Here is a 21,120-nt window from a genome sequence, read left to right on the forward strand (position 1 = left end):
GTGTTTCATACTTAAATTTAGTAACAATTATTACATAACATACATTTTCTCAAAATATTAAAATATTAATTTAATAAAAATACAATTGTTCAAAACGGAGCAAAAATTGGCTCATATAAGTGATGGGACACCATTAGATACTACTACGTACTACAATAAAAATATTTTGGGGGGTTTTTATTTTTACTCAAAAGCAATTGGCAATAATTTATAAAATCGTCTGCAGTATTTCTTTCCAGTTTGTTTTGAAATTTTTGTGTTTTTTAGCTCTGTGCAGCCATGAATGCTAAACGAAAAGAAACTTTGCCTGAAATTCGGAAATTAGTTATTAATTTGCGTATTTGAACGTGGAAAACCTATTAAAGAAACTCCTGAAACAGTTAACTTGACTCATTCAACAGTTTACAATATCATTGAACGATGTAAAAAGAATCATATGATTCAGGATAAAAGAAGACCTGGCCGACCATCAAAGCTATCCAATGGAATAAGGCGAATTATCGTTCGAAATATTAAAAAAAAATCCAAGAATGAGTGCTCCTAAAGTTGCTGCTGATTTACAAGCATTATATGGAGTAATTGTTAAACCTGAGACTATTAGAAGAGTAATTCGATCTGCTGGATATCACGGTAGAGCAGCCAGGAAAAAATTCTTCTTAAGTGAAAAGAATAGAAAACTCACACTGGCTTTCGCAAAATCCAACATAAATAAGAATTCTGATTACTGGAATGAAGTTATATTTGCTGATGAGAGTAAATTTAATATATTTGGCTCTGACGGTAGAATCTTGGTGGGGAGAAAACCCAGGGAAGAATTTCGAAAACAGAACTTGGTGCCAACAGTAAAACATGGCGGAGGTGGAGTTATTGTATGGGGGTGTATGTCGTCCGCTGGAGTTGGTACTCTTGTTTTAATTGACAGTATAATGGATCAGTACAAGTATATTGACATTTTAAATCAAAATTTGAAATCTTCAGCGCGAAAATTGAACCTTCATAACGATTTTAAATTCTACCAACACAATGACCCCACGCACATTCCTTTGAACATTATACTCAGGCTGCTGTATAACTGTTTTGAAATAATAAAAACACCACCACAATCTCCAGACTTAAATCCCATACAGAATATTTGGCAAGAATTGGAATCAAGAATTCGCAAACACACCATTTCTTCAAAACAACAATTAAAATAGGTGCTTCAAGAAGAATGGGGTAAAATCACTCCAGAAATCACAAAAAAATTAGTCGAATCCATCCCAAGAAGATTAAATCATGTTTTAAAAGTAAAAGGAAATCCAACAAAATATTAAAACCTTTTAAAAAGTAAAATTTTTGGATAAATATTTGATGGAAAAGTAAGTGTCCCATCACTTATGTGAGCCATTTTTTTGCTCCGTTCTAAACAATTGTATTTTTATTAAATTAATATTTTAATATTTTGTGAAAATGTATGTTATGTAATAATTGTTACTAAATTTAAATATGAAACACACCCACAAAAAATTTTTACATGCTTTTTTAACTTATTTTACTAGTTTCCTTTTATAAAGCACAAGTGTCCCATCACTTTTGTGAGACACTGTACGTAATTTAAAAATGAAAATTAACTTTTACAAAAAATATAAGTATATGATGATATCTTTTAATTAATGCCAAGCAAAAATTAACGTTATAAAGAAATTAAAAAATATGATATCTCTCTCTTTTATAATTTTACATTTATAATTTAATGATTAATAAATTTCTGCGTTTACGTTGTTTTAATTATACAAAACTACTAAATTCGTACGAAGCATTTTTTTTATCTTAAATATTTACCTGAACTCTCCGATCCTTGAACATCAGCACACGCTTGAAACCTAAAAAGGAGTCTAGAATCGTCTGTGCACGTGTCGATATTCGAAAGCGGATAATTGCATTCCCCATGACCTCTACTATAAGTGAAGGTGAATGGACCTCGTAGCTGGCAAGACACAGGCTTGGCGTCCACTGCAAAATTTAATTTAATAATTTTAATTACAATTTGGAATCACTGATTTAGACTCAATATGTACTTTATAAATTTATATCTATGCATTAATGATCATTCAACATACATATATAAGTTAAAAGAAAATTCTTAGTGCTTACGCTAAAAAGTAGCTTAGATACTGTGGTTCCGGTGAGAATTTTAACATAAGTAAAATAAAGTGCAATGAAAAGTGTTAACATTAAATAAACAATATTAACACTAGAATATTTACAAATAAAATTCAAACCTAATTGTAAGTAAATATGCTGATCAAGGTAAGGTATACTTTAAACAATAGAATAAAAGTCTGACATAAGCAAAAATACCAAAATAAAAAGCGGTAAAATGGTAGATAAGCCCAATTCGAATCTCATTACTGACTATTCAAGGGAAATTTTTATAATGATTTTCGAATCCAGCTGATTCCATATCGCGTTTCATCGAAACAGACAATTGAAAACGTATATGAAACTATTCTTAAATATTAATTGAAAAACAGTCATAAACTTTAGTCTCAATTCTCTGTTCCATTTCCCGACGCGTCCGCTTGAAAAAACACATTAAGGTGTAACAAAAAACCATACATAATGGTCTGGTTATGCCAATGTACAAAATAAAATAAAATAAAGATCGATCTGCTATTAATCAAAATTACAAGATTTTAACGGAGGACCTACTTATATAGCTTATAGAGTTTAAGCTTTGTGAACGTAGCAAACAATTACAATTAAAATAAAAAGCGAAGAAGACTATAGAAATATTGAAAGGGTCTTGCTATGACCAAAAACCGATAAATGGAAATGAAAACATTTTTTTTAAACAGACCTGGAACGTCGATGTCTTCTTGCTGGAACCATGCCTACTCAAAAGGGGGATGAAAGCATCAAGTCAAGAAGTTGCCAACCAACTAGGCAGGATGACGTAAAAGGGAAAGAAACGTCATGATGAAAGAGCCAATGAAAAGTGACTGACCGTTGGCATAAACTTGACTCAATGTGAGGGGCAATTTGCTGCAGAATGAAGAAATTGTTCAAGATGACGTCTTGCTCGACGAGTTTTAAGGAATTTGGACGTAGGAGAAAGAAAAAATGGCTAATTCTACAAAATGTTAAAATATGGCCACAAAAGTAAGAATAAATTAGAAAAAATATAGTAAATTGTTAATTAAAGTCTTAATTCTTCAAGCTAGAGGGCTATCGAGCTACCAGAAACGAAATGGCCCATAAAATCAATAACAGGATAGATATGGCCAGAAAAAGCTTAAAATCTATTTAAGAATAGAATTAGAAGTACTGTGCCAAATTTTAAGAGTAAAATTGAAGCTGTGATAGAATTAATTTTACATTTATACATTAGATTCTCTGAATCAGCCATCCACTTTAAACCTTCCCATAGGGCTTTAAGCATAAAATTTCATTACCTAACTCAAAAAATCTAAAAGAAAAAGTTAATGCCAGCTGTTTTTAGAGCATTTTTAATGACTTTCGTGGGAATTAGGTTGTTCTGCAAGATAGTTACAAAGTAGAGAATTTCTTTTTGGAGGTATTTTGTAATAATACAGATTCTTTTAATTCTAAGCAGTTGTGCGTTAATTGCATTAATGATGACCCTTTTAGAAATATTGGAATTCCAGTTAATTTCAGTGTAGAAAAGTTGAAATCTCTTCGTTTATCGTAGATTTTCAAACATTTGTAATCTATAATATGTAAATCAAGGTAAACTATGTTTTGCACAGTATTTGTAATACTCAGTTGTAGGCAAGAAGGGTATATATTAGCTTTTCTTATTTTTTTAAAGTTGTTGAAGGCAATTACATCATCAATATAACGATATGTGTTCGTAAATTTTTTTTATCTTCAATATTTATCGAACGTACAAAAGTAAATTGTGTGGAGAAGGAATAATTCAGAGATTTCTGTTGAAAATTTGCCGCCCATAGGTATTCCCTGTATTTGTTTAAAGATGTTGTTTTTAAATTGAATGTAATTGTTGCAAAGAACGCTTGAAAGAAAAAGTTGCCAATTTTCAGTAGGTAATATTGTAGAAATTTGGGGAAATAAATTAGGAAGAGTAAGCAAGCTGCTATAAATTTCTTAAAGTGGTAAAGTAGTATAGAGATTCTCAAAGTCGTAGCATTGAATATGTTCTATTTTAAGTGAATTTAAGGTTTTAAGAATTTGGTCGTTGCTTGATATCATCCAGTTGCAATGTTGATATTTAAAATCATAATTATTGATTACGTCTCGAATGAGATGAAGTTTTTCGCAAAGAGATAATCTATCTCCTTTAAATAACTTTTGGTACTGTTGGCTATGACTCTAAATTTAACAGGAGTCTTATGAAATTTTGGAGATGCATAGAAATTAGCAAACCTGTTATTAAATTTGTAGGGACGGATTTTAAGTCTTTTATGAAGTGCATTAAATTTATTAAAAAGTATTTTAGTGCTAGGAAAGATTTTTTGATAGGCGCACGTGCTATGCAATTCCTTATGCAAAATGTCGTAATAATTTTTTTTTTCAAATGACACTGAAATTGTTGCTAGCCTTGTCAATCTTTGTGATGATAAAGCTTTCTTGTAGTTTACGAATATGAGATTCTAGATGACTTAAAACTTGAAAAGGTAACTTGAAAAGGTAACTTGAAAAGCGTAAGTTTAAATACTTTAATAAGAGCTGCTTTCCATTCAAGAAATATAGTCGTAGGCAAGTTGATGCTATTACTAGCTAAAATAGTGCATTTATCAAGATCATTACTGAAATGTTTTAAGCAAAAGTGTTTATTAATACTGAAAGTCGGACGAAATTTGGTACCTAGTAGCATGAGTTCTCGCAGTTGCACATCTTCAATGATATTGAGATCTCCTGTGATAATACGTTGGTGAAACAGATCTACAAATTTATTCTAAACAGGAAGGTGGCAATTTCATGTGATATCATCTATTACATTGTGGTGGTTAATTATCATATCATCTAAAGTTTTTTTCAAATTTAAAACAAGGTTTAACCTGAAGTCGTTGGTCAGGGATCAATTGTTGACATTTTTTGAACATGCATGGACAAAAGAATAAAAAGTAAAGTTAAATCAAATTTAAATAATTCTCTTGCGCCACTGCTGCAAGGAATGAAATTTCATTATACAAACATTCTTAATTCGTAAAAAGCAAATTTAAAGTTAATTAAATTTAAAATATGGAATTTAATTGCAAACAAATAAATGATTAATTATTGCTGCTAACTAATCTACAATATCATTTAAATTCTGAGAATATATATAAATTAAGTTCAAGTATCAAAATTCATAAATAAATATATAATTCCAATAAATTTTTTAACCTAAATATAATTTTTAAAAAATACATAAGTGAATAATTGTTGAGCAGGTAGGAGACAGACTTATCAATGGGAAGTTGCCTCCAAACCTATCTCTTCAATTACTCAATTCGTGTTTCGTCATCCATGTAGGAAACGGTAAAAGTAAAAGTAAAATTCAAAACCATAATTAAAACCAAATGTTGTGAATTACTAAAAAGAAATTTAAACAAGTGGAATTTTGAGAAATTAGTAAGTAAATGATTAGAATTAAAATTTAAAAAAAAGTCAATTACGAGTAGAAAACCAATAATTTTAGAAAACCAGAGTAATTTAGAAACTCGTGCCTGCAAAAAACTTCCCCGACACGAATTATGCATGTAAATAAAAAAGAAACTATATACAATCTACAAAAAATACATAAATAATACTAAAATGGCAAGTAAATAGTAAGTTTTAATTTAACTTACCGACTAATTTTGTATTGGAGAGTGGAGCATCATTTGCCAAACTAAGTGATGTTAAGTAGTGTTTCTGTTTTTATAAATAGAGGGCGCTAATATAAGGTTAAGTTGCTATCTGTTAAAGCAATTTAAAAAAAAAAAAAAAAAAAAAAAAAAACATTCTGTAACTTTTAAGTAAGTTTTATTTATTCATGTATTTTGATACTTGCACTTAATTTACATATGCTCTCAGAATTTAAATAATATTGTAGATTAGTTAGCTGCAATAATTAATCATTTATTTGCTTGCAATTAAATTTCATATTTAAAATTTAATTAAATTTAAATTTGCTTTTTACAAATAAAGAATGTTTGTAATATATAGTTATCAAACATATTTATATTATCAAATTAGTGGCCAGTGTATATATATATATATATATATGTAATAATAAAATGCGATAGTCAGTATACACTTAAAATTCTAACTGCATGTTCTTTTCATTTTTAATGGCGACGTTCTCTTATTTGAAAGTACGTGGAATTAAATCCACAGCCCCGTAGTCAAGTTGTTTTTCCCGCATTTTCTACACGTACAGTTTTAGAATGTTCTAGAGATATTTAAAGCGAACTGAATTGGCTGACGAGGCTGACGTCATTTCTTGGAAGCTCCGCCTTTCCAGAGGCTATAAAAGGACTCGCAAAAGAAAATCGGGGCTTTTTCTTTAATGTCACGATGCAGTAAACTTCACACAAAAAGTCATTAGTAATTATTTTTATTTACTCCGGAGATCAAATTTTGTAATTGCTATTTCTCCTGAATAATAATAAATGGATCCTGTCTTTTAAAACTTATCGTCTGATAATTTAAGCTACGACAAAAGCTGGTACATCACACACACACACACACACTTATATATATATATATATATATATATATATATACTATATATACACGCTGATCAGTAAAACACAAAATAGTGATCAACATATATATACGTATATATATATATATATACACTTCAGGGACCATAGAAGTGCTCGTAAATTAACAGCAGGAAATGTTTCCTAAGTTTATATTTCGCATGTCAATCATACCTTTTGTATTTTACTTTTTATATCAAACATAAAAGTTTTCTAGTTATTACTTCAGGGACTGGGAAACGGTATAATACGTAATATTTAGTAATTTTTTACAAAACTAACATTTTAAAATTCAAAAATACCAAAACCTTTCGCCATTTAAAACATATTTTTATTTGGAACTTGAAGTCTACTATAAATGATTGCGAAAATAACGACCGGGTAATTTGTTTTATGTCCAGCTGTCGAACCATTGCGTATATATAGAGAAAGATAGATAGATAGAAAACAGTAAAGAAAACAAAAAAGTTATTTACATTAGCCACATCGTTGTCAGGGGTTTGGTGCAATCAAAAAAGCAAATGAATATCTCTCTCTGAACTGATAACGACACAAATTACAAATAGAATTTTAATACTTCAATACACCATAGAAAATTAAACATAAAATTCTGTCTTTGACAGTCCAACCCCTACAGGTTAGAGTGTGTAGAATAAAAATCCGAAAAAAAAAAAATACTAAAATTTTAAAGAAACTTCATCAAAACATAAATTTTCTCAAATATTAAATAAAAAATAAAAATATTTTGTCGATCAGACTGTGCCTAAAGAGCTAAAAAAAAGTAAAATAACACATTAAATTTATGAACAGTAAAAACATTATGCACAATAAATACGAGTTAGTTGTCAAAACTCTAGCAGTAGAACAACAATTATTTTGAAAGTGAAAATTATGAATGTTACCTAAATAGAATTCTAAAACAAGCTCAATAAATCTAACAGGAAAATAAGTAAAAATAAAAAGTAATAAATCTTGTGTTTTGGAGCACTGGAAGGAGTTAACCCTAACATGTGCTTTCTATAAAATTAAAGCGAAACTAAACTGTATAATAAAAATAAACCTTTCAAAACGACATTAGTACTGTATAGTACAAAAATGGAAAAAAGGTAAAAGGAAGAATAAATTGTAAAGTAAAAAACATCGAATTATCTGGATTGTGTATCCGTAAAGTTTTATGGATGCTTATTGCATGAATTCCGATAAATGATTGAATTGATTGATATTTCTGCTTTCGTCATGTTTCCTTATAATTATGTTTTAAATTTTTTGAGCGCTACAGTATGATTTTCTCTAAGATAAATTCACAGCCAAATGGAATGAATAATGGATGTTTTAGAATTAAAACTTCCGAAATTCCGAATGGACGTTGCTTTTCCTGTACATGATGAATTCATGCAAACAAATCGTTTTACAGGGGAAAGGTGTTTTAAGCTGAGGTCTGAAACAATTTGGATCAGGTTTAAATTAAACATTTTTGTAATGTGGCCTTTTCTATTTCCAAATTTAGTCAGTAACAAATTCTTCAGTTAACAAACATAATTAATTATCTGAGTTTACTACAGAGTGGTAGTGACACCACATTAGTGTCAATAAATATACTTTGCTATTCAAAAATCAGTTAAATATGAGAGGTTTAGGAAAACAAGCTGATGGCCAGTTCTCGTTTCGCGGGAAGGCAAAAATACATAAAGTCTCAAAACACCTTCACTAAAAATTGTGAAAGACAGAAAAACTAAAACACCAAATACACTTAAAAACAGTTAGAGCAAAACAACTTTTTAGCATTTAAAATTACTTTCTACGCATTATCATGCAATTCGTCCAACCGGCTACAAGACCCAATTTTCGGTGCACAAATTTATCAGCCAACTTCCGTTTCCACTGGACGAAAATACACTGAAGTTGGTTAAGAAACTGACTTAATTTACTGTTCTAGTAAGAGTTCCAAATGTAAACAAATGGCGGCTACGTTGGACCTAACGCTACTTAAGCTGTACAATTATTAATAATTCTGCAACTATTGTATGCAGATTAACTAAAGGCATACAAATCTTAACCCTTTGTGGCTCAGAGTTTCACTACATGGAACACCCAAACTGAATCGCTTCTGAAACCTTTAAATTTAACCGTAAATACATAAAAATGCCTTTATAATATACTTTGAACTTTTCATTTTAAATAGTAGATAGCAGCATATCACAAGGAAACACAGAGTTTTCATTTATTATGTGTTATTAAAATCCACTTTTTTCAAGTAATTTTCTGTATTTTTTTAATGATATAAAATATTTATTTGGAAAAAAAAAATTAGGCATAATTTTGCTAGCTGTACTCCAACTTATTTGTTCTATAATTTTTAATCTTTCATACAAAAAACATACGCAGAATCGTTGAATAAAACCGGGTGTTCCATTAGCGGGAACACTGCGCCTTTAGCGATCTTATCCTGTTACGAATCAGAACATCTGTGCTTAGGAGAGAACATCCGTTGTTTACGTTGTTTTTTTTTTCGGGGGGGGCGAATGAATTCAAACAAAGCAGTATTGAAGGGTGAGGTGTTTTGTGTTATAAAAGCCCTAATATTGGCATCTCGAATTTTTTTGGAGTAGTTTTTAGGCAGGAATTTTATTAGTAGCTTGACTCATCTTTACTTAGACCTGCGCGAATTTTTTGCTGTCGCTTTTTAGTCTCATTTCCGTTTATTTTCAATAATTGTGTAGATATTTTTCGTGTATGTATATATTATAGGCTTATTTTTCTTTATTGTTAATATTAATCGTAATTAATTATTTTAACCGTAGTTGGTTTGTGCTTCCATCAAAAAGGTGTGACTTGATTTGAACAATTTCACGAAGCTAAGAAATAGGAAAATTTGTAAATATTTTTATATATAAGACTTGTGTATATAGATATTTATCCCATTTATCCGTTTATATTCAAGAATATTGTGTATATCCAGGAAACCATGTATACAGCCATAATACAGAGTTTTTTCATCTTTATACAAACGCTTCTACTCATTTTCGTGCTTCACTGCAATGCTCGCTTAGTCGCACTTTTAAAAGCTCTCACGGCACAGTGTTCCACCTCATGGAACACCCACAGAATTAAAACGGTAAGTGCAATTTTTACAAAATTTTACCTGTACACTCCTTTAGGACAAAATTGACTGCATACAACATTTTATGTTGAAATTCCGACGTTAACGTATAGTGCGCCGCAAAGGGTTAACCGAAATACAAGAACAATATAATCCGCCTGTAAAGCAAAAACTGCACAATTTACAAATATACACTGAAGTGACAAAAGTCATGGGATACCTCCTAATATTTTGTCGGTCCTCCAAGTGGCCCTGCGAAGTGCAGCAACTCGACGTGGCATAGACTTAACAAGTCGTTGGAAGTCCCCTGCAGGAATATTGAGCCATGCTGCCTCTATAGACGTCCATAATTGTGAAAGTGTTGACGGTGCAGGGTTTTGGGCACGAACTGACCTCTCGATAATGTCCCATAAATGTTCGATTGGATTCATGTTGGGCGATCTAGGTGGCCAGATCATTCGCTGGAATTGTCCAGAATGTTCTTCTAACCAATCGCGAACAATTGTGGCCCGATGACATGGCGCATTGTCATCCATAAATATCCCATCGTTGTTTGAGTACGTGAAGTCCATGAATGGCTGTAAGTGATCTCCAAGTAGCTGAAGTTATCCATTTCCAGTCAATGATCGGTTCAGTTGCACCAGAGGACCGAGTCCATGCCATGTAAAAACAGCCCAGACCATTATGGAACCACCACCAGCTTGAACAGTGCCTTGTTGACAACTTGGGTCCACGGCTTCGTGGTGTCTGCGCCACACTCGAACCCTACCATCAGCTCTTACCAACTGAAATTGTGACTCATCTGACCAAGCCACAGTTTTCCATTCGTTTAAGGACCAACCAATATGCTCATGAGCCCACGAGAGTCGCTGCAGGCGATGTCGTGTTGTCAGTAAAGGCACTCGAGTCGGTCTTCTGTTGGCATAGCCCAAGGAAGACAAATTTCGCCGCACTGTCTTATCGGACACGTCCCTCGTACGTCCCACATTGATTTCTGCAGTTATTTGACGCAGTGGTGCTTGTCTGTGAACATTCACAACTCTACGCAGACGTTGCTGGTCTCGGTCGTTAAGTGCAGGTGGTCGGCCACTGCGCTGTCCATGGTGGGATGTTATGCCTGGAATTAGATAGTCTCGGCACGATGCAATTAAATGTCACTTTCTTAATAGGTGTTATGTATGAGTAAAATATATTAAAAAAATATAGAGAAAAATAACATCAATTTCCAGATAAATTTAGAAAAACAAATCTTACGTTTGCTAATGTTACAGCCCCATGGCCGCTGGCAACAATGTTTTCTGATAATGTATCCAAAGCACAAAAATTATTAAATGCAATTTTATCTATTCCTTAAAGTAAAAGTATTATCAACTCCTCTTGTAATCACATCATTCCACTCCTAGAGATGTGCTTTCAAGACATGCGTGATAATTTGAAACGCCATTAAAAGTTAATCACCTAGAATTTAATTGCCAAGTCTGAAGTAGTACTTGACTTCTTTCAGGAATTTAACTCGACTTCAAAAAGAAACAAGACACGTGCGACTGTACATTAAAAGAGAAGTACGTTACAGCAGTCTTTACCTAAATTCCGCCATCCGGAATTTTACCCCTGAAAGAAAGAGAATGCAACAACCAGGGAATTGGGGAAAGAACGTGAGGAAAGATCCATTTGAAAGAGGAAGAAGCGGGGGCAAATTGAAGAAGTAGCATCTGTGTCGAATCACCTGGATTTGGGTCATTAGCGGTGAAGAGTAATTACTCCTCCTCATCACAATTGTGTTTCTTTCTTCTGAAACATGCTCAGAAAGTGGGAAACAGATTCGTTTCTTGAGTGTTTCCAGGAGAATTTTTATTAACCTGCGCTATATCACGATACTTTAGTGTAATTTAGCACTCGAACTTGCCACTTCTAAGTAGAGTTATTCAGTTGTCACGATACGAATTTCCTCTTCAAAAGCTAATCCCAGCAATTATAACCAACAGGTTTATGAAATTTGTTAATGCATCAAAAAGGAGAAAACATACAATAGTTTTTTTTTTTTTTCAATTGTATTATTTTGTATTGCATATACTACAATTGTAGTATCTATATTAAAAAAAAATCTGATGTGTACACCACGTGACTTCTTTGTACGGAATATTAAATTATACGCATTTTTTCTTGCATTTTATTTAAACTTATTAGATTGAATTAAACCTACTTCGCCGACAGCGCATAAACCACAATAGAATAAATGCATTCTTTAAAATTCACTTTGTTTACCATAGCGACACTCTGGCGCTAGGTTTTTCTAACACTATTATATTTCATTCATATTATAACTCAGAATGCACAAAATGTATATCATTTAAAGAATTATCTAATCGTTGCCACGTGTTCTATTCAAATACTATAATAAAGCTAGAACTATGTATAAAAGAAATTAAGCAAATAAAACAAAAAAGAAACAATTTTTCACAGACTATTAGGTATTTCTCATTTAATTAATTCAGTTCTTACTTCACGAGAAGGCACAAATACATAAAAACTCAAAATATCTATATTACAAATTACGAAGTAAATCTCAAACCCTTATTTCCTCGAAAAAATTCCAGAGAGAATTAAGCATGATTTAATTGGCAATAATAAATGAATGCGTTTTCTTTGTTGTCGCAAAGCTAAGTTTCTCTAGATTGGCAACAAATACACTAGTTCAGAAGTCAAACAACAAAAATCAGCGTTATATTTACCAAATTTTCACAGGACTAGTTTCGATGGTTTTACCGAACCACCATCTTCAGCTGCAAAACCGCAAATGAACCAGATAGGAAATAATGATTAGATAAGATAAGAAAGCCTGGACAAGAATAAGCAAGTGGCGCCATCTGTTGGTGAAACCAGAACTAAAACATAATTTCTTTAAAGGCCGAAGGCAAATTTGGATTGGAATTAGGATCGTTAACTAGAACAGAAAGATTTTTTTGAATGTGAAATGCCTCTAGAAAATCCAGTTCTCTAATGGAAGATGTTTTTTGAATAATTTTGGCAGCAGAAAAACTGAAAGTGTGGTTTTCGGACCAACAATGTTGAGCAACAGAAGACTTCTGTGTTTCCTTTTTTCTAACATATGCCTCATGTTCCTTGACGCGAAATTTTAAGGCTCTCTTAGTTTGGCCAATGTAAATTAAACCACACTGGCAAAGAATCCTATAAATACCCCAGGAATTCATATCCTGAATGGGGTCCTTGAGTATGGAACTCGGAATTTTATTGATGGGAGAATAAACAACCCGAAAGTTAAATTTCTGCAAAATATGTGCAACTTTATAGCTAATTGATGGAAAGAAGGGAATGACAACAGAATTTTTATAATCTCCTAAAACAAGAGTGTGCCTTTTAGTGTGTTGAGATAAGAATTTTTTAACTGCTTTAATATTAATAATGTTGGGTGGAAAGATCCTGTCAATAGCTATTGCTTTTAAATAATTTAGTTCTTCATCAATGGCTAGTTTGGAGGAGCAAACTTGAAGAGCACGGAAAACATAGGAATAAAATGAAGCTAACATTTGTTTAGTCGGATGACATGATTTAAAGTGTGGTGGAAGGCAAACGGATGAAGGTTTACGGTAAACCGCAGTACTGAAGTTGGATGTGTTACGTGTGTCCAGAATGTCGAGAAACGGAAGAGAATTGCAAGTCTCAAGTTCAAAAGTGAACTGAATAGAATCTTCCCATTGTACTGAAAAATCTTCCCATTGTAAACATGAAGCCAATAGTTAATATTTCTAATGTTAGTCTTTCAGAAGAACAAGAGAGAATTCTAAAATATAATTTTAATTTCTCACAAACCTGTAAACCCTCGATTCCAAAGATTTTGGCTCCTATCGAAAAAGCTCTCAAGTTCAGTAAAGTTTCAGATTCACAGAAAGAAATGATTAGGGATCTTATCGCTCATAATGTGAAATTCAATAATAAATCTTTGAAACCAAATCTAACTGCGAGAGAAAGAGCTACATTGCATGAAATTCATTCTAACCCGGATATTATTATTTCAAAGGCCGACAAAGGTGGGCAGATAGTCGTCATGGATAGGAACATTTACATCGATGGTGTCACTAAACTCTTAAACGAAGGACCATATAATCCGATCCCTAAAGATCCTTCACCTTCGGACTTGCCAAAAATAAAAACTGCGATCAAATCTTCGCAAATCATTTCAGGCAACTTAAAACATTCACTTATCCCATCTGTTGCGAATTGTGCCAGATTATATGCTCTTCCCAAAATTCATAAAAGTGGTATTCCTTTCCGCCCTATTGTATCAAATTTAGGTACTGCCTCGTATCCATTAGCTAAATATTTAGTTTCTAGATTTTCAACTCTATTAGACAATAACATTTACACCATAAAAAATTCAATAGAGTTTGTAAAAAAAGTTAAAAACATTTCTCCTAGTAATTTACTCATGGTTTCTTTTGATGTAAAACCATTATTCACCAATGTCCCAGCGGAGGGTGCATTAAGATGTCTAGAAACCAAACTTCGCGAATTTCATTTCTCTTGCATCGAAATTGATGAGCTAATTTCTCTCACTCAACTCTGTTTGAAACAAACACATTTTGTTTTCCAAAATAAATATTACAAGCAAACTGAGGGATTAGCCATGGGAAGCCCCCTCAGTCCCATCCTGGCTGATATCTACATGCATTATTATGAATCAAAATTATTTGAAACTTTAAACTTCCCGGCATGGTTCCGCTACGTAGATGATACTTTTACCCTGTTTGAAGGTAATAAAGATGATTTAAATAAAGTTCTTTCAACAATGAATTCTATTGATCCTGCTATTCAGTTCACTTTTGAACTTGAGACTTGCAATTCTCTTCCGTTTCTCGACATTCTGGTCACACGTAACACATCCAACTTCAGTACTACGGTTTACCGTAAACCTTCATCGGTTTGCCTTCCACCACACTTTAAATCATGTCATCCGACTAAACAAATGTTAGCTTCATTTTATTCCTATGTTTTCCGTGCTTTTCAAGTTTGCTCCTCCAAACTAGCCCTTGATGAAGAACTAAATTATTTAAAAGCAATAGCTATTGACAGGGGCTTTCCACCCAACATTATTAATCAAGCAGTTAAAAAATTCTCATCTCAACACACTAAGATGCACACTCTTGTTTTAGGAGATTATAAAAATTCTGTTGTCATTCCCTTCTTTCCATCAATTAGCTATAAAGTTACACATATTTTGCAGAAATTTAACTTTCGGGTTGTTTAATCTCCCATCAATAAAATTCCGAGTTCCATACTCAAGGACCCCATTCCGGATATGAATTCCTGGGGTATTTATAGGATTCCTTGCCAGTGTGGTTTAATTTACATTGGCCAAACTAAGAGAGCCTTAAAATTTCGCGTCAAGGAACATGAGGCACATGTTAGAAAAAAGGAAACACAGAAGTCTTCTGTTGCTCAACATTGTTGGTCCGAAAACCACACTTTCAGTTTTTCTGCTGCCAAAATTATTCAAAAAACATCTTCCATTGGAGAACTGGATTTTCTAGAGGCATTTCACATTCATTAAAATCTTTCTGTTCTAGTTAACGATCCTAATTCCAATCTAAATTTGCCTTCGGCCTTTAAAGAAATTATGTTTTAGTTCTGGTTTCACCAGCAGATGGCGCCACTTGCTTATTCTTGTCCAGGCTTTCTTATCTAATCATTATTTCCTATCTGGTTCATCTGCGGTTTTGCAGCTGAAGATGGTGGTTCGGTAAAACCATCGAAACTAGTCCTGTGAAAATTTGGTAAATATAACGCTGATTTTTGTTGTTTGACTTCTAAATTAGTATTTATTCCGCGTGTTATTGTGTCTTAATTATAGAAGCCCCAAACAGGCTTATTTTTTGCTTTCTTTTTTGCACGTGGTGTGGCCGCCATTTTGTGATTGCATGAGTTTCGGTAAGTACTTTTTTGCAATTTTCAAGTTATGTTTATATTTTGTATATTTGGATATTGTGCTTTGCTTGTCTGATTTCATGCATTTTGCTTACAAACGTTTTGTTTTCTATTAATTTCAGTGAGGGATTTTTCTGCTGTTTTGTGTGTGCTTTATTATTGTTTAGTTAATTTACCTTGATTTTCTGTATTGTTTATCATGCCTTCATCCGTTAATCGTTTCACTAAATTACGCCTGAAACGGCAAAAATTCCTGAATCATCTTGACTTTTTACTTAAATGTAAATGTAAAAAATTGATCCCAAATTTTATTCAAATCAAATCTAATTAAAAACCTTCGAGTCGCGTTTCAAGAATTCTGTTAAATTGCAAGCTTGCCTTACTTCGGTCCGTCATAAGGGATACACGTCAACAATTGTCCAAAATTGAACGTGAACTCTATAAGCTTCATCTGGAACTCGCTAAATCATATCCAAAATTCACTGCCCTTGAACAAAAGTCTTGGTCTAGAACGGAGAATGCAGTTAACCGTCATAAAAACAGCCTTGCAGTTAAATTCGAAAAACTTCTTTTACAATCTTCCAGTTCAAGTAGTTCAAAAAATCTTCCCATTGTAAACATCAAGCCAATAGTTAATATTTCTAATGTTAGTCTTTCAGAAGAACAAGAGAGAATTCTAAAATATAATTTTAACTTCTCACAAACCTGTAAACCCTCGATTCCAAAGATTTTGGCTCCTATCGAAAAAGCTTTCAAGTTCAGTAAAGTTTCAGATTCACAGAAAGAAATGATTAGGCATCTTATCGCTCATAATGTGAAATTCAATAATAAATCTTTGAAACCAAATCTAACTGCGAGAGAAAGAGCTACATTGCGTGAAATTCATTCTAACCCGGATATTATTATTTCAAAGGCCGACAAAGGTGGGCAGATAGTCGTCATGGATAGGAACATTTACATCGATGGTGTCACTAAACTCTTAAACGAAGGACCATATAATCCGATCCCTAAAGATCCTTCACCTTCGGACTTGCCAAAAATAAAAACTGCGATCAAATCTTCGCAAATCATTTCAGGCAACTTAAAACATTCACTTATCCCATCTGTTGCGAATTGTGCCAGATTATATGCTCTTCCCAAAATTCATAAAAGTGGTATTCCTTTCCGCCCTATTGTATCAAATTTAGGTACTGCCTCGTATCCATTAGCTAAATATTTAGTTTCTAGATTTTCAACTCTATTAGACAATAACATTTACACCATAAAAAATTCAATAGAGTTTGTAAAAAAAGTTAAAAACATTTCTCCTAGTAATTTACTCATGGTTTCTTTTGATGTAAAATCATTATTCACCAATGTCCCAGTGGAGGGTGCATTAAGATGTCTAGAAACCAGACTTCGCGAATTTCATTTCTCTTGCATTGAAATTGATGAGCTAATTTCTCTCACTCAACTCTGTTTGAAACAAACACATTTTGTTTTCAAAAATAAATATTACAAGCAAACTGAGGGATTGACAGGGGCTTTCCACCCAACATTATTAATCAAGCAGTTAAAAAATTCTCATCTCAACACACTAAAAGGCACACTCTTATTTTAGGAGATTATAAAAATTCTGTTGTCATTCCCTTCTTTCCATCAATTAGCTATAAAGTTGCACATATTTTGCATAAATTTAACTTTCGGGTTGTTTATTCTCCCATCAATAAAATTCCGAGTTCCATACTCAAGGACCCCATTCCGGATATGAATTCCTGGGGTATTTATAGGATTCCTTGCCAGTGTGGTTTAATTTACATTGGCCAAACTAAGAGAGCCTTAAAATTTCGCGTCAAGGAACATGAGGCACATGTTAGAAAAAAGGAAACACAGAAGTCTTCTGTTGCTCAACATTGTTGGTCCGAAAACCACACTTTCAGTTTTTCTGCTGCCAAAATTATTCAAAAAACATCTTCCATTGGAGAACTGGATTTTCTAGAGGCATTTCACATTCATAAAAATCTTTCTGTTCTAGTTAACGATCCTAATTCCAATCCAAATTTGCCTTCGGCCTTTAAAGAAATTATGTTTTAGTTCTGGTTTCACCAACAGATGGCGCCACTTGCTTATTCTTGTCCAGGCTTTCTTATCTTATCTAATCATTATTTCCTATCTGGTTCATTTGCGGTTTTGCAGCTGAAGATGGTGGTTCGGTAAAACCATCGAAACTAGTCCTGTGAAAATTTGGTAAATATAACGCTGATTTTTGTTGTTTGACTTCTGAATTAGTATTTATTCGGCGCGTTATTGAGTCTTAAATACACTAGTCTCCTGTTTCAAATGTAAACATCAATGGCCGCCATTAAAACAGGCTTAGCGGCAATTAAACAATTTTAAAATTGCTGATAATTATAAAAATATTGCACGCAGATTTACTAAAGGCATAAAATCCTTAACCGGAAGATAAAAACAATATAATTCAATCATTTTTAAAGAAAAAAAATGTACAATTTACAAACATATAAGAGTAAAGATTCTGAGATCACTGAGCCGGGTAACAGAGTGGATATATATATAAATATATTTATATACGTTTGTGCGGCCGATTGCAACCAAAATACGAGGTGCACATCTACATGTTATAGCAGTCCTATATACAACATTTCAACGTTCTGAGGCTACTCGTTTTTGAGTTGTGCGAGATACGTGCGTACATACAAACGCCACGAAAAATTTTGTTCAGAATTCATTTTAAAGCAGTTTTATAGTTTTTTTGCAGGAAAAGAGTCTTTTATTCTGTCCTTACGGAGAGATATCACCCAGATACATTGCTAATTGCGTTCTAAAGCGGTTAAAATGAATATTTTCGTTGAAATATGCTGCCTGAAACTTTTCGCGATTACAATACTTCCTTTTTACTTCGTACAAGGAAGTAAAAAGAAGGAAAATTTGAAAGTTTTCAGATTTTATATTGCGCGCGAATGGGCATTTTTTTTACTTTAAAAGCACCTGGGCTAATGCCACTCTAGTCCAAAAATATTTAGAAACAGTATATCTTTAGAATTTGTGATAGACAGTTTCACGCGCTGGAGATAAAAATATTTTATTCCCTACAGTGTAGTCACAGCTCACTATGAAATTGTTGAGATTTTAATCAAACATTCGTTAACATTTTGGAAAATATGGCGTAAACACTAAAACCAATTCAGGCTTCCAAGTGCCCATGTTCGGGTGGAGGACTATGTTATTCAAAATTTGATGACTCTAGGTCCCGCCATTTTTCCAGTGCAAGAAATTCAAATGCAATAAACTTACATACATTCATGCAGATTATTTATTATTTAATTTTTTTAACTATAATGCACCACGACAATATTTGGTTAACATTTGAAAGCTGATACAGCCATTTATCGTTACTCGACGCAAAATGCCATTTTGAGACTAATAGCTCTTCTGAAATAACGCCCGTTTTGGGCTAAAAATTTAAAATGCTTCTGTTTGCAGTTTACCTACACCTGCTACTACTATACGAAATTTCAATCAAAATCAAATTTCTTTTGTTTCTATTTATGCTGCTAGAGAAAGTTACAGAATTATTAATGTAGGAGCTTCATTAATGTAAACTTTACTGTAGGCTCATCATTAATGTAAACTTTAGTATACACTAATATACTAAAGTTTAGTATATCATGATCTTTAGTATATCATTAATGTAAATGTTAATGTAGGAACATTGTTAATGTAAATTTTACTGTGAGAGAATCATTAATGTAAGTTTTACTGGAGCATCGTTAATGTAAATTTTACTGTAGGAGCACCATTTAAGTAAATTTTACTGTAGGAGCATAATTAATTTCAGAAACGATCTTTTTTTTACGAGAACAAAAATTAAAATTTTGTAGAAAAGGAGGGCTTTAATTAGATCTTAATTTTAGACAATTATCTATGACGTATATAACTATATTGTAAGCATTCACAGTTATTGAAGAAGCTATTTAATATTTAGATATATTTTTAATTATTTTCAGCGCAAGAAATGGAGGCAAGAATTTAGAAAAAGTTCGCACGAAAATATCTGGTAAAATAGAAAGGTAAAGAGCACGAAACAGAAGCTCATAAAGTATAAAAAATACTGCATTAAGTCGAAACATTTCGCTTTGGCTCTTCAAGGGAAATAACTCATTATTATGCTTTCAAGAAGGAACTTTATGCTCTTGTCCTCCGCTAGAAAAATACTGAGAACTAAATTTTTTGTATAACTGATACGAAGAAGAGTAGTATTTGATTTACTTTTATACCTTGAAGCACTTAAAAAGCATATTTTGAACATTTTCGTTTTCAACATATTTTATATATTATTTATGAGATGTTCATAGGGAAAATGCATACGAAAGGAAAAAGATTAATGAAGGATCTTTTAGTTCATAAAGAATTTAAGTACGACTTTTATAAGTATGAAGATATTTCTTATGTTGATCAATATATAAAATGAAAAGTATTGATTCAGAGTTATTTTAACTACCCTTAAACTGCTCACATGCATACACGTAGTAGAAGTAATTTTATTCTTTAGTAATCGGTAAAATAAGTTTATTTTAATCATCAAAGGTGTTATTAATATTTTTCGAGCTATTTATTGGAATGAATGATAATTTGTTAATTAATTTCTGAATATGATACTTTGAAACAACATCTAACAACATCTTTAAATAAAACTCTACTTTGAATATGGATATGCGATATATAATATATATTAAATATTATAATGGTATTTATACCATTATAATATTATTAAATATTATAATGGTAAACCACTTTTCTGGCTCGTTTGGCGAGATAAGTGAGGTGAGTCGCCAAACTGGCAATATAGAGTCAAGCTGGCGATATTTTTGGCAACAACTCTGATGTTCTAATTTACTCTTAAACTAATTTACATTTGGCGAGATTTGTGAGCATTTGGCGAAATTTTGATCCGATTCCTGTGTGTAACCTAACTATAAGTGTATGTAACTGTTTTATGGAACTGTAAGTGTATCCAGCTGTATTCGAGAAACTGGAGATTCTTGAAAACTGTACATTTCTCTGAGCATTTGAGTTTTGCCCCTTCTTCAGTGTAACTACTCATTTTGCTCTGTCATACTGAGACTCCTCGGGTGTCGACACAGGTAAAACCTATAAAGCTATCTCGCCAAATTGGCGATATCTGTACTTAGGCAGCTTCGACCAGAGGGGTACAAAATAAGTGTTCACAGGACTAGAATCGGGGTACTGGACATTTGGTTCATGAAAAAAGGAGAATAGTATAGAGTGTGGTATTTGAAGGAGAGTGGTATTTACTCGCAATAGCTGACTGCAACCAATCCTTTATGATTCTTCACAGATTCATTGGAATATGGTCCTTGAGTT

The 21,120-nt window shown here is 32.5% G+C and overlaps 1 protein-coding gene across 2 annotated transcripts in view; it reads right to left on the minus strand.

Annotated features, from left to right (window-relative positions):
- Nucleotides 1–21,120, minus strand: part of LOC118183910 (uncharacterized) — a 204,007-nt gene that overhangs the window by 57,169 nt on the left and 125,718 nt on the right. For both annotated transcript variants that reach the window (XM_085812905.1, XM_085812902.1), the window contains exon 4: nucleotides 1,822–1,992. In XM_085812905.1, coding sequence (XP_085669031.1) covers nucleotides 1,822–1,992 — 171 coding nt within the window. The remainder of the gene's footprint in view (nucleotides 1–1,821; nucleotides 1,993–21,120) is intronic.

The sequence above is a fragment of the Stegodyphus dumicola genome, chromosome 1, assembly GCF_044657685.1.
Source record: "Stegodyphus dumicola isolate Sdum_Otavi_A_Nest chromosome 1, ASM4465768v1".
NCBI classification, from domain to species: Eukaryota; Metazoa; Arthropoda; class Arachnida; order Araneae; family Eresidae; genus Stegodyphus; species Stegodyphus dumicola.